The sequence below is a fragment of the Betta splendens genome, chromosome 10, assembly GCF_900634795.4.
Source record: "Betta splendens chromosome 10, fBetSpl5.4, whole genome shotgun sequence".
Lineage (NCBI taxonomy): Eukaryota > Metazoa > Chordata > Actinopteri > Anabantiformes > Osphronemidae > Betta > Betta splendens.
The window spans coordinates 11,846,150-11,861,163 of record NC_040890.2 but is presented as its reverse complement, the minus strand read 5'-3'; the positions used below and the strand labels follow the sequence as shown (position 1 = coordinate 11,861,163).

At 40.4% G+C, this 15,014-nt stretch overlaps 1 protein-coding gene across 3 annotated transcripts in view; it reads left to right on the top strand.

The window, feature by feature from the left end:
* Window positions 1-15,014, top strand: part of LOC114863982 (protein diaphanous homolog 1) — a 68,981-nt gene that overhangs the window by 12,836 nt on the left and 41,131 nt on the right. For all 3 annotated transcript variants that reach the window (XM_055512359.1, XM_055512360.1, XM_055512358.1), the window contains 12 exons: window positions 197-280; window positions 372-435; window positions 1,431-1,570; window positions 1,716-1,821; window positions 1,979-2,089; window positions 2,248-2,366; window positions 2,847-2,963; window positions 4,240-4,355; window positions 6,271-6,335; window positions 7,358-7,537; window positions 9,231-9,818; window positions 10,973-11,087. In XM_055512359.1, the coding sequence (XP_055368334.1) occupies window positions 197-280; window positions 372-435; window positions 1,431-1,570; window positions 1,716-1,821; window positions 1,979-2,089; window positions 2,248-2,366; window positions 2,847-2,963; window positions 4,240-4,355; window positions 6,271-6,335; window positions 7,358-7,537; window positions 9,231-9,818; window positions 10,973-11,087 (1,805 nt within the window). The remainder of the gene's footprint in view (window positions 1-196; window positions 281-371; window positions 436-1,430; window positions 1,571-1,715; window positions 1,822-1,978; window positions 2,090-2,247; window positions 2,367-2,846; window positions 2,964-4,239; window positions 4,356-6,270; window positions 6,336-7,357; window positions 7,538-9,230; window positions 9,819-10,972; window positions 11,088-15,014) is intronic.

Sequence of the window (15,014 nt, the reverse complement as noted above, 5' to 3'; positions counted from 1 at the left end):
TGAACAGCTCATGTACTATAATACATAGAAGTACAACTGAAAACACAGGCTGACAGTCCAGTACCTTTCCTTCTAAAACCAGTCCAAATTTAACAAATTTAGCCTCATTAATATAAAGATATTGTTTTGTATGTATGAACTAGGGATGTTACATGAATTACTTATCATGTATTAATTGTGTGGTAATGTACTGTAGTTGGGTCCAGAACTTTGGAGCTGAGGGACTGGCCTTGCTGCTGAATCTGCTAAGAAAACTACAAGACGAAAAAGAAGATAACTCGTAAGACACTTCAGTCACATATTAGGCACATAACTTTTTATCTTGTTTATCTTCTGTCTTCCTGATGTCTTTTTGTCTTGTTTTCCACTAGAATGAATGGAGTAAAATGTCAACATGAAATTATTCGCTGTTTGAAAGCTTTCATGAACAACAAGGTAAGGAACTGGACTGCCTTTGAATATTAAACATTACTAAAGAATGATTATATTGTGAAGTGATAGTAATAAAATCATTCCTCCTGTTTGTGTTGTGCTTTTGCAACTTTTCCTTTAGAGGGTGCTATTAAGTCAGTATGTTCTTTCGATTGCACTGAATGCAGTCAGTAACCTGTGTCTTCATCTCTTAAATGTATATTCGTACACGCAGTTACACAGGACAACAGTATTTTTTTCACTGTTCTATTTGTAAATACACTGTGTTGTAGTAGTAGTAATAATAATAATAACTGTATTTAATAATAATAATCGTAGTAATTTCAGATCCAGTAAGAGTTTATGATCAGAATCATAAATTATTTCCATGAAGAAAATAAAGAATAGAATAGAATAGATTAACAAAAATTCAGCACACGTGTTCTACTATGTCCTTTTTTCTATATGATAGAGTTCAGCTCGGGCAGAAACTAGAAGAAAGGAAGAAGCTAGCTAGCTAATTGTATTAACATTAATAAATGTTTATTTTGAAAGAAGATACTCCTTAATATTGGAAATGATGTGAAAATTATTCTATACCCTAACCCTAATACACGTCTGTCAATAAATACTGCACTTCAAAGAATATGAATAGTAGTACTGTACTTGGTTTCCAAAGTAAAATAAATAGAAGTCTCCCTGCCTATTGGTTCATGTAGGAATCATGTCATGCTAATATTAGTAGTAGTTAACCTAAATCTGCAGTGTAATTGATGTAAGCAATTTAGCAGCAGCATAATTTAATTGACTGACACCTGTTTGACAATTATTTGATGACATTGCAACTAAAGCAGGTTGAGTGAATGTGTGCTTTTATCATGTGTAAAACATTGAATTATTTTCAAGACCAAGAGAAACTTAGTCTTTTAATGTGATCTCTATGGCCTAAATAGGTTTTTCTTGCCTGCAGAAACCTCATTAAGCTTTGTCTCACGTTCTGTCCTTCCTCTCCCCTTTAGCACGGTCTGAAATCTATGCTGGACTCAGAAGAGGGAATTACCCTTCTGGTTAAAGCCATCAATCCTAAGGTGCCTCATATGATGGTGGATGCTGTTAAGCTGTTGTCTGCTCTCTGCATTTTGGAACATTCTGAAAACCTGTAAGCATTAGTGAAAGACTGTCACCGTTGTGCTACCAACCCATCATGAAAATTAAAGCTGCATATTTAACTTCTATATTACCAGCTAGGTGGGACATCAGTACCTATTATGTAAAGCTATTATCTATTAATTCTTTGTTTGCAGTCATGAACGCGTTTTGGAGGCCATTACGGAGGAAGCTGAGAAACGGGAAATTGAGAGGTTTCAGCCTCTCCTTACTGGCATGAACGTTCAAAACATTGCTCTTAAGGTACATATGTACACGGATGCAATCGTGTAGTTTATCACATGTAAATCTTACTATATTTTGCTTCATTTAAAATCTGTTCGCTTTTCATTTAATTGCAGTCAGCATCTTACCAGCTTGTCTGAATTGGGAAACATACTTTAATATCTGTATTTGACAGGGTGGCTGCATGCAACTGATCAATGCCTTGATCAGCCGGGGAGAAGAGTTAGAGTTTCGAATCCACATTCGCTCTGAACTGCTACGTTTGGGACTCAGAGACCTGCTGAAGGTGCGGAAAATACTGTGTAGAAGCATTTGTCTTGCCGACTGGCTCATGGACACGTATTGTAAAATCCTTCTGTCAACTGTGATGCCTGATTGCCAGACTCTTTCTGTCGTCCTCCCACTTGTCATCCGTCTGCCTGCATCCCATCTCTTTCTCTGCAGGAGGTGCGGATGATAGAAAATGAAGAGCTGAGGGTGCAACTCATAGTGTTTGATGAGCAAGCTGAAGATGACTCTGAGGATCTCAGAGCTCGGCTTGATGATGTCCGCATGGAGATGGAATATCCTTGCACTGACTGCTTGTGTCTCCCTCCAGAAATGCATGGACGTTGACCCTAGTTTGTAAAACAAGAAGAATAAACGTGGTTTTCATTAATGCGGAATGTCTAGATAAATGTTTGAATGAGCCAGCTACATGTCTATGCAAAAGCCTCTGCTCGTCCATACTTACCCTCACCAAGCCACTACACCTTGATATCACATAAATTGGTGAGAGAAATTATGATAATTGTATTTGGTCCTTAAAAAGCCAGTGGCCGTGTTCATTTTGTTTATCAGCTGCTTAAATGCTTTGGTCATGCAGTTGCAATTTTCAACACCAGATGTCTCCCAGGGACACCAGAAATGTAGACAATACAATATGGTAGCTGATAAGCATTAGGACTCTTGGTTTATGTGCGTTTTATATATATATTTTAAGTCTGTCTATAGTATTTTCTTCAGTGTGTGTGCTATTTCAGCCTTAACTTCTTTTGCTTTAATGATGTGAGGGACGCGTTTGAGATTGTAGTCAACACTGTGAAGGACTCAAAGGCTGAAAGCCACTTCCTGTCTATGATGCAGCACCTGCTGCTCGTCCGTAATGATTATCAGTCCAGGTAACACACACAAACACACACACAAGTCATAAACATCAATATTCCCTCACTCACAAGGGTCCTGGCCACACATTTCCATATAAGCATTCATACATATTAACACTCAGCAGACTAGAAAATATGTATGTTTTTTTTTTTTAAGTCACGAATCACGAGTTTAGTGTGTTGTCCACTGTGCTACTTCTTTAATATCGTTGACCCAGTACCGTAAACGATACAATAGATTTTACAGAGCAACAGATAGTAGTAGCGACGGGGGCTTTAGAGTGGTAAAAAAACAGCCTAGTAATGGTGAAGATAAAAGAAGGGAATCGGAGGGAGATCAAATAATGAGGAATAGAGAGTTTAATTAAGATGTTAGATGGATGTTGAGACGATGAATCATTGACTCATTCAGTAGAAGCCATTACAAAATGGGAATTAATTAAACCTGTTCCTCTGCTCACCTTGTTCTTGTTTGTGAAGTATTTCAATTTCAAGTATGCATGAGTAGTTAATAGACATTTCAAAATCTATTGCAGTTTAAGCCCTTATCAAAACGTAGAGGTTAAAAACTTCATTTTCCAATACGACACTAGATGTCTCTCTCGCTCCATGGATGAATTTGAACCTCATGAAAAAAGGACCTTGAAGTATTGTGAAGAATTGAAATAAGTGTTTGACAAAGGCAGAGTGACTAAGAGAGACAAGGAGGGAGGGAGACAGAATAAATAAAGTATTGAGTTTGTGACTCTGGCAGCATCTAATGGGGTCAGCGAATAAGACACCTCCAAAATTGAGTGTCTGTGTGAAGCTGCCTTGATCAGATGGGGCACTGGACATATACACACTCCCACCAACGTGGCTGCACACAATCAATCTCTGTGACATTCAAACTGTCATGCCTGCGTAGATGGTCAGTCTCGCAAAGCATTTGTGTTCACACATTTGTCTGTCACAGCCTCTGCATGAAGTACCTAATGCAGACCACACTGCTATCATAAGCCATATAGATTAGCTTTGTCATTGTGGTTGCAACATGCATATATATTTAATTTACACTTTTTTTAATATTTGGCCATTTTAACTTTTATGTTATGGCGATAGAGTGACAGGAAACGTGGCACTCAGCAGGACATGCACAATAACCATTAGGCTTCCAGTGCGCACCTGGTTATTTTTTTTGTATCAATCTTACTGTTACGCTCCTTTCATCCATCTTGTCTTATCTCTTTTATTTGTCTCACAGTCTCATAATCCATCTCTCTGTGCATCTGTCACTTAATTCTTTCCACAGACCTCAGTACTACAAATTAATAGACGAGTGCATCGCTCAGATCGTGCTTCACAAAAGTGGAGCGGACCCTGACTTCAAGTGCCGTCACCTTAGCTTCAACATTGACGGGTTGATAGGTAAGTTGTCAAATCAGGAGACAGTGTTCGCTCTGCCCCATCTGCCTCTGTTCCACCTATCATATATACGTACATGTAGCTTTCAGGGCATCAAAGAAAATTCTGCACTGGCAAACTGACTCTTGTTGATGTCACTGACAAGTACACCTAACACTTTGTGTTTTTTTTTTTTTTTTTTGTTTAAAGAAAACTTATTACAACATAGTCTTGTCTACATAGTTAACAAATATGCACTCAGTCAGAAACACCACTGGGTGGCGCTAGAGAGGCAGTGTGCATTAGTGGGAGCTGTGCTACAGGTTTTTTTTTTCGTCAAGTTGTGTGTCAGTGGTATAAAATTAACTTTATCAGGAGGAAAATACCTTGTCAAACAAGGACGTACTAGAGTCTCATACATATTTATACTGTGTTTGATTTTATAAATAATTTTTCTCTTTAATATTTGAAGCCTGAAGCATAAGACTCAAATGGTTGGGCACTGGTAGTGGTAATGATTAAAGTCAGCACTACCCATGTACATGTATCTGCAGGCATTTCCTGCTTTTAGGTGCCTGTGGGCTAAAATAAACATCGTAATCAACCATAGTGTGGTGCAGACCTTCCTGCGTATATCGGGAAAGTATCTATGACAGCTGCAGCTAATCGTTGGCGTTTTTAAACACTATCTTCATGACGCCTCTAAATGTTGACTAGCAAACGCCTGCTGACTGTAGTAAATGAAACCAGAACAGCGCAAAGGTGCAGGCAATGCCTCAAGAGTTCAATACTTCTTTATGGCAGGTCTCCGTTGATCACAACAGGAGGCTCTAATTGCAGTGCTTCTAAATGCGTCCTGACACACACACAGGCTGTCTGGCCTCCTTTAAGGCTGCCAGAGTTATTATCGGTGGAAAGCAGCCCAATTCTGCCCCGCATGCATTATTTAGTGTTTTTCTTTGAACTCTGAAATTCAGCACAGTTTTCCCCTACATTCTGTCTCCCTTAGTGCTCTCGATTTGAAGTTTGTCCCATTTAGCCTAGCCACCATGACAGAAGTACACAACCCCGCACGCTACACATCCAATAACCATGTGAACTCGTACACAGATGCACACTCTGAAATTGTATGTGGGTTTGCATATTATTGGGAGATTCTTTCATCTGGCAGAACCCTTTCACAAAATAGGTTTCTCATTTTCTCTGGCTTGCTTGGAAGCTTATCTAGATGACCAGAATCTTACATAGTTTCAGCTCCGTTTTCCATTAGCCATTTTTATTGCAACTGAGGGCACACTTTATCTCTTCACAATCTTTATGACTCCCTTTTCTGTGAGTTTATATAATTTCCTCATTTTTCTATTTTAGCTTTTTTACTGTTTTTGTCTGCCATTGCTGTGATTCCCTTTTTTAAGGCAACATGATTAGCTGTATTTTATCCACTGACTTTGTTGCATTCATTTTTTATATTAATTGGCTTTAACTCCTCATGCCTTTCTAGACATGTGACACAAAATCTGCAGTGGGCTCCTATTATGTAGAGGCACAACGTTGGTCAACCTATGTGTTATTCTCACCTTCTACTCTGCAAAACAGAATATCTGACTACTTTGAAAATGGTGTGAAATGTATTTGAGGAAAGTTGGTCAACTCCTACCGCTTTTTTTTTTTTCGACATTCACACTGGAATGATTAAATACTGTGTGTTTAGAAGTGCACAGTATTCTGCTAGAATGAATGAAATGTTCCACACTAAACTTTACTTTAGTGTTCAGGGGACACATGGAATCAAATGTTTGCGCTTGTGTTTGTGTGTGCATGTCTGTTGGTAAATGTATTTGCCTTAACATATGTCAGACATGTGCCGGTGCCTTGTTTAAAACCAGATCTTGTTTTCTCTTTCTCCATTCCCTTCCTTCCGTCATCCTTTTATCTGTAGATAACATGGTGAACAAGACCATAGTGGAAACCAGCGAGGCCAAAGCCATTGAGCTAGAGAAGAAGGTAAAATACACACAACAGTTGCATTCCTCCTTATTAAAGTCTTATATCTAGTCACAAAATATAATTAAACATCAGCATAAAGTAAGAAATAGTGGAGGAACAGAGTCCGATTTAGAGAATAAGCAAACACGTGCGACTGCCACCTGACAGATACTCGTCTACACATTTGCACAAAGGTGGTAAAATGCCTTGATTGTGATTCATTGCTACCCTGATGTTTCTGTCCGGGTGACAGCATAATTGCAAAGAGGGAGTTGAAACTAGCCTTAATTTAGGCACACGTACAGAGGCACATTCTCTTGCACAGAGGCAAGCCAGCTTATCTGTTGAGCGCACGCAAACACACACTATATGAACTCATATTTGGATTGATCTTGGTTGACCACACACCCTAGTACTAGTTGTGCATGATGGAGTAATTGCAGACAGTCTCTTTGGCAGGGATTAGGGATGAGACTGTCAGGATGCCAACATCAAGAGTAAAAGATCTGCTGTGTGCAAATTATATAGCTGTGTGTCTGTGTTCATGTATTCATATTTTAAAATAGTTTTATCCCATTTGTCAAGTCTAGTAGAAGGAATTAAATGTTTTTTTCCTTTCTGTCTATTTTTCTAATGAGCACAAAATCTTTAAAATGAAAGTCACATCATATAGTTCTACTGAATGGTTGAAACCTGACTGAAGAAAACCATAAATTAAACAAAGCAAAAGTATTGTATCTAACAAAGAGGAGGGTTTGATATGTGTGTGTATATTTGTTCTTTTATTTCCTTAGATGATTCTGGAAAAATATTTATGTAATGTACAGTAGCAGTCTTGTGGTAATTATATGATATTGTACACTTTTCACGTTTTTTTCCCCCAAACTTAATCTGTATTTAAGAAAATAAGTTATTTTCCCATCCAAATGTGACTTTAACTGGCAGTCCCTCTAAAGTCAAGGTTTCTTTGCACCTTTTAGCTTAACAGACATTTACTAGTTGGTGTATCTAAGACCGTATTTGTGGTCCTTGTGTATTAGCTCGATGCAGAGTTGATGGCGCGCCAAGAGTTGCAGGTGGGGCTGAAGAAACTGGAGGGTGACTATGAGCAGAAGCTGCAGGACCTGAGCCAAGAAAAGGAACAGCTGGCCTCTTCTAAGCAGGAGAAAGAGAAGGAGATCCAGGGACTACAACAACAACTGAGCACCCTGAAAGAGCAGGTACACTCTCACAGCCCAGAGTTAGCACAGCTCCTCCACGAGAGCTTCATGCCATAATCAGTATAATACAATCAAGACTGGATTAGAACAGGGGACTGGGTGAGACAGACAACTGAATCTCATTTCTAGTCACCTACAAGTCCTAGAAATGCAGAATCTTTTAACATGTATTCAGGCTTCAACGTCTATACCCATCCATACAAATACAGGAGCAATTGGCCCTGAATTAATTAGCAAACTGCTAGTGTGGCATTGAAAAAACCACTAGAAGGATATTGGGCTAATAAACCAAATCCTCTCGACTTACTGGAAACATAGAAAGTAGGAATAGGAATATTAAAACTAAATAATGAAGAAACTGAAGGGATGGACTTGGGCTGAATAATTTTTTTTAGACAAAGACAAGTGTGGGTGTGTGTGTGTGAGTGTATGTGTTTGTAGTCATACAGTAAAGAGGCAAAGATAAAGATTGTTTAGCTGTCAGTATCCTGCTGCCACACCAGCTGGACTCTTCCTCACAGTGACACCCAAGCTCACAAACACACCATCTGACCTAGAACCGTCTGCCTCTATGCATGTGCGCTCGTACCGCATGAAGATGTCCGTGTGTATTCTCTCTGTCAGTAAGAGAACTAAGCAGCTTCCAAAATGAGCTTCATCCAAAGTGGCTGATGCCAGCAGAGTCATCTTCTCGCCACACAAAAGCCCAAACACACATGCATATGCACACACAGTTATCCAAAGCATCAACAGTATCACAAGCCAGGCATCAAACAAGCTACTCAAACCAAGATGGCTCACTTTCTGTGTGTTTGAGGCACTGCCCATCAAAGATTTCTTCACATGTAGAGATCTCTCACTGTCCCCCTGTGTGATGCTGTGCCCAATTCTTCATCTGCTGCCTCACTAAGAAAGGCTGCCTTCAAGGCACTGTATGTGTCTTACTGTCTTCTTTTGGAAATCAACACAAACAATTTGTTAGGGTGCATAGAATACACATTCACATGCAGTTTACACTTTACTCGCCTAAGAATACTTACAGTGAAACTTGTCTCAATATCTGTGCTTTTAAAGACCGTATACTGAAGCTCCATTTAAACTGGTCTTGTCTCATAGTAGTAGAACCGTATCCTAGTGGATATGGCTTAGACAGTTTATTTCAAGAATTGGTGTCTCCACTGATGTAAATACTTTAATCAATATTTCCCATTATTGTAAAAGTAAAAAATTGATTTCACTCTCTTGTAATGTAAAAGTTTGTCTTCTCTTGTAAAACTTTTTCTTTTGAATTCCTCTCTGGGCTTAATTCCCCCCTGCTAAGTTTCCTCTCTGTGCCGCATCCTCCATTCTCTTCCCATCTCTCCCCAAATTCGAGCCTACCCAGACTTTAATCCCTCTCTGTGTGACTCTTTTTCCATCTTTTGTTTTTCTTTCACTCAAATGTAATCATTCTGTTGTCATGCCTATTTATTGGAAATGCTGGAAATTAAGTCTATACAATAATTGCTAGCAAACAAGAATCACGTTATGACTTGTAAATTATGAGTCTGCAGGATTAGATAAGATGTTATCCATGTTCATATTTAGTCATTTGACAGATGATGCAAATTGGGGTTCAGGGAAAACTACAATAGGTGGCCCCAGATTAATGTCAGACAGTAAAATAACATACTGTGTTGTTGCTTCCCTACAGAATGCCACACTGTCTAAGGATCTGGAAGAAGCGAAGACTAAAGTTGTCACGGTTACTGTTCCTGTGCCAACACCCGGTTTGCCCCCTCCGCCCCCTGCTCCACCTCTTCCTGGCCAGAATGCAAATATTCCCCCGCCCCCTCCACCACCGCCTTTACCAGGCCATTTAGGTGCACATATCCCCCCACCTCCTCCTCCCCTACCAGGTCACGCTACCTCCGTTCCTCCTCCTCCTCCACCACCTCCTTTGCCAGGCATGTCAGTACCTCCACCACCCCCTCCACCTTTACCTGGCATGGGGCCTCCACCCCCTCCACCTTTACCTGGCATGGGGCCTCCACCCCCTCCACCTTTACCTGGCATGGGGCCTCCACCCCCTCCCCCCTTACCTGGCATGGGGCCTCCACCCCCACCACCACCACCTGGTGGTCCTGGGATCCCTCCTCCTCCGCCAGGGCCAGGCATGCCTCCACCTCCACCCTTTGCCATGGGGGGCTGGGTTAATGCAGCACCGTCTCTGCCTTATGGGCTCAAGCCCAAGAAAGAATATAAACCTGAGGTCCAACTGAAAAGAGCTAATTGGAGCAAGGTCAGTCATGTTGTGCATAGTTAAGTATAGTATCAGTACAATCAGTGTATCAGTGCAATTCACTTGACTGAGTTCTACAATTACATATTTTTGTGCAAGGGATGAAATGACCTGTAACTTGCAAACTTGTATGTCATGGCTATGTGCTTAATTCTCTTTCCTACTCCCTCATCTGTGATGGTTGAAACATCAAAACTCTGTCTCTCTTTAGCCTAAAGCTACTGTTTAATGGCTGCAGCAGACTTCATCAACATTTAGCTGATGCTTTCTCTCTCTCTTTCTTCCTGCGTCTCTCGATGAGAATGTCACAGAAATTGCTTTTTAATAAGCCTTCTTCTTTTAACTGCGCCACAGAAAGATAATTAAATTGCTGCTAGAAAGGACAGTGTTCTTTTGTAATTTAAATTAACTTTTTCTGACTTGGTCTCATCCTCTTTTTGTGTGCTCTGGCTTTCTCTTTTGCTTCTTCAGCTCATCCTCATATCACATTTCCTTTCCCTCCTCTCTGTCTTCTCCATCCTACGCTCCCTTCCCTGAGGCTTTGTCCATATTGAAAGGTCTAATATCTGTAAATTCACTACCAATGCTTTTTCACTCACTCTCTCCATTTGATGTGGTTGTTCTCTTCTCCCTTGATGGGAAGGATAAGTGGAGGAGCTGCATACAAAGTTATTTGGGACCAAAATAAAGATAGACACCAACACAAGGCAAAGACAGGGATATGAAAAAAGCACCTAAATAAGGAAAGAATGAAGGGAGGGAGTAAAAAGTGGAACTCTCCCTTTATTTTATTCTTTGTGAAGCTCTGAAGCACAAGATGCTTTGTAGTAGAGACCGTGTGAAGATTAGAGAAAATGACTACTTGTTTCCTACTCTTCCTCTCTTCTTTGTGTCTTTGTTCATTCCTCCATCCTCCTCCCCTCCCTTTACTACCATACTCCTGCCTCTTCCTTTTACAGCCCTGCTGTTTCTTTTGTTCTCTTGACTACTTTATTTGTTCATCTCATTGTCTGCCAGGTGCACAGATGGACATTTTTGGAAAATGTAGTCAATTTGATGATACGGTTATCCAACACATCCAATACATATTTCTCATTTTGTCTCCCTCTGTTCCTTCTTTCTCTTTCTGTACTTGCTGGCATTCATTCTATTAGATCGGACCTCAGGATCTCTCTGAGAACAGCTTCTGGGTCCAGTCAAAAGAGGATCAGTTTGAAAATGATGAACTCTTTGCCAAACTCACCTTGACCTTCTCCTCACAGACAAAGAGTGAGTTGGTGGAGTGTGTATTTTTTTCAAGCTGCTTATGTTGTTATGTTGTATTTTACATTCTAACCAGTTTCTCTCTCTCATTTCTGTGACATCCCTGCTCCTTTTGTCTAACTCCATGTATATTTTACTTGTCCTGCTCTGCTTCCATCAGCCTCTAAAGGTAAGAAGTATGCCCACACTTACATTTTGTTCTTATCACACATTTCCTCCAGCTATTTTCACTAGGGACTGAAAGGATTCCTCAAGAAACTCAATCGGAACAGAATTTGAGTCAGGAATTTTCACTGACGATTATCACGGTCGCACATTGTGACTGACAGGACATTGAAAATGTGTGCAGTTGTTGTAAGACCAAAGTAGCTCTCCTCAATAACTCATGTTATTTTAAACATTTAGGATCACAGGAGAAAATCTCGAGAATGCTGAGTGAAATTGGCACAGTAATCTTACATACAAGTGTGTGTGCATAATTCATAATACATAATTACACAACATCAGTAACAGACAAAAAAGTTCCTCAATTAATCGCTGAACTAATTGGTAGGTTCTTTGTGACTAAAATAATTAATTTCGGCAGCCCTAATTCTAACCTTCCTCTGCTTGGAGGACGCATCATACATTTACATTTGTCTGGAATGTTTTCGTTTTTATGTATAAACCACCCAGACCTGTTTTTATGCGCACGTTCATCATCCTGATGTGTGCGTGACATGTGCAAAGAGCATTCACTGCTTTGTAAGATGTATTGGGATTTGGGGAAAAGGGGAGACATGGACAAAGGGATGTGGATAGAGGGGAGGGATAAGGAGAAGGTCATTGATGTCCTTTGACTAGCCACCTGCTGTCCTGGCACAATGCGCTGACACATGGGTGTACACTATCTCAAACAAAAACATATACACACACACCTGTCCAATCCTATCACCTTGTCCCAGTGTCACAGAGCCTTCTGGTCTAACTCCTCCATATTCATACCATTGCCGAGGCCCGAGAACTCAGATGGCGTGTGGGTGTGTATATAATTCCGTCTGACCTTCAGATTTGATCTCGGCACACACACAGGCTCCGGCTCATGTCATATACATAAACAGAAGTCTGCATACACATGTGGCTGACGCTAGCCGTTGATGTCAGTTAAATGTCAGCGTAGGCAGCTGTCCCATCTGTATTCACCTGTATGGAAAGCCCCTGACATCCTTCTGTCACTCCCTAATTTGACCCCTCCCTTTATCTCTCTTGGCCAGTGCAGCCACGCTACCCCGTCTCATTGGGTGAGACAGCCGTCTGTTCCCGTTGATGTCTAATAACCTTTTCTGAAAGACGAGTATAGAGACACTGTGGCCTTTTCATAGCCCCACACCTGTTTGTGTGTGTACGGAGAGAAAGAAACATAGGACTTTTACTCAAGCAGTCAGATTTCCAGCATTTGTACTTTTAAATGCACAAGTTAGGGAAACTGCTTAAGTACATGTGGGATGGAGACTCCACTAGAGAGAAGTGTGTTTTTTTAGCCTATGTGTAGTAGCCTCATCTACTCACATCCAATAAACATCTAGCCCAGGTTATGTTGATTGACCTTTCACCCTGTCTGCGCTTGTCTTGCATAAACACACTTCTCAAGTTATTCTGAATGATGTTATTACAGTATGTGTCACGTGTGGGAGCTTAACTTGCTGCTCTTCATTGTCTTCTACCTGATTCTCTTCCTATTTGCACCTCACATTTCTTGTTACCCAGAACTGACATCACATTCAGCCACTACATACCCTCCCTGACTCTTTTTGCCAGTTGTCCAGCAGTGCGTCCTTAGTTGCACACACCAGGGTCAGTTGTGATGACCTGTGAAGCTCCTTGGGAAAGCAGAAGTAATCACAAGAGACACACCGAACTTGTTTTTATATTTTTTGCCCTTTATCTATGTACATTTTATTTATTTATTTTTTTTTGGCACATCTCTAGTTAAGCTCTGTCCATGTATTCATGTTTCTCTCTCCCTGTCGACTAAACATACCAGATTTTATTTTAAGAAATATGTCCTGCAATCCTAGACACATGACACAGATGGCAATTAAACCTTTTACTTTCTTTGTCCTGGATGTTGCCACTAAAATGTACTTGAATCAACATCTTGACACTTATTTCAGATCATGTTACAGAATTTTTCTGTTTACAAAATCATGTTATATAAGGTTGGCTATTTAGATGCACACACACTTCTTCTGTCTGGGAAAAGATGTGTTTCTGTGTTGAGTCTACTTAGCTTGTTTTCAACTGTGGTGTTTTTTTAAGTCTGGAAGAATAGAACATGTCCAGACTACTACTGCCTTTACTTGATTTATTCATGTAGCCTCCTTACCTGCAGACTTTTCACCTTTCTTCTTTCAAGTTGCCTAACTTGCCTTGTGAACACCCACTGCAGCCAAGGCCACTGTAGAGTTAGTGTGTGGCTGAACATCTTATTTACCAGCACGGAAGCACAAAACTACACTGTCAACATGAAAATATGAAGAAACATGCATTTCTGTCAATCATAATGTTTAGGGTTAGGTTTTAGTCAAGGTACTGTACTGCTGACTTTGGTCTTTGGTCTAGTTTATCAAAAAAACAATCTGAATCTCTCACCATTGTTGGTCTGTTTGCAACAGTACAGAGCTTCATTGTTTAGATGAGGAATTAAAGCAGTTGGTCTTGTGTAATGTTTCAGGTGGCAAGCCTATCTCCACATTCGTCTTTAGGCTACAGGTTCTAGTTCGTCACTTTGAAGGGCTTTAATATTGCGTTTTTGTGGAATAATAATGTTAATAGGTCAGTGTAATGAGATGCTTTTACTGCACAGGTTTTTGTGCCAGAGGATTGTGATGAGGCTAGAATTCATACACTGGTAATCTAATAGGAGTGTGTATATATATGTGAACTGTCCTTTTCTCACATTTTTCAGGGTCTGTGTTTGATAGCAGGTGCCTTTTGAAGTCTGCACCTCAGATAGCCCAATTAGCAAAAGAATAAGAGAGCGAGTGAGAGATGGGGTGGGAAAGAGGAGGAGGTGGGGTGAAAAAATGAAGAGTGAGCAAAGGGAAAAGCTGGGCTAGGGGGAGCGGTGGTGATTAATTTGATTTCAGGAGAGAAAAGTGCCAGGAGCATATATGATTATTAATCTTCATAATGGGAAGATAATTTTCATATCCCACTTTTCCAGCCGTTGCACCCTTTCTTCCTCTGTGTCTGCATTTCCCAGGTCTGTTGTCATATGGCAACCCCATTTTTTATTTTCGGTAGAGATCGTGCTCAGCCCAAGCAGGCGCTTTCTGAAGTTGTCCTCTGTGGATTGCTGCACAACACATCTAAACACACAACAGCACCTTCTTGTAACACATCCGCTTCCTCGAAAATAAGATAAGCCGGTTGCAGATGAATTCGTGTTTGTTACTACAACTGTGTCTGCATGCAGTCTATGTGCTCAGAAGAGTGGGTGGGTGAGCGGAGCCACATTCACAAACCAATTATAATAAGCTTTTTGATCTCCCTGTGTTCTGAAGAAATCAATTTTCTTCTCTGTAGGTATGAGTTTGCGCTCGCGTGTGTGTATTTGGACTGCTCAGTTTTCTCTCGAATGTGTTCCATTCACTTTTCACCTTAATGAGACACCAATCAGCAAGAAAGTGTCTGTGTGGGTGTAGGTGTGTGTGTGTGCGTGCGTGCAAGCTTGCCTGGGGCTTGTTTCAAGTTGCAAAACAATCACTTGAAGGGATGAGAGATGTAATATATTAGCAATAAAAGACCAAGAGGCATGGAGAATTATGGCGCAGTGTTTTTGATTAGATCATAACATCTTTTGCTAAACAGAGTTCACAACATTTGATGACTTGTTTTTATTACGGAATACTGACTTGAACTTGGAGTCAAAATGTTCCTGCTAATGAAATA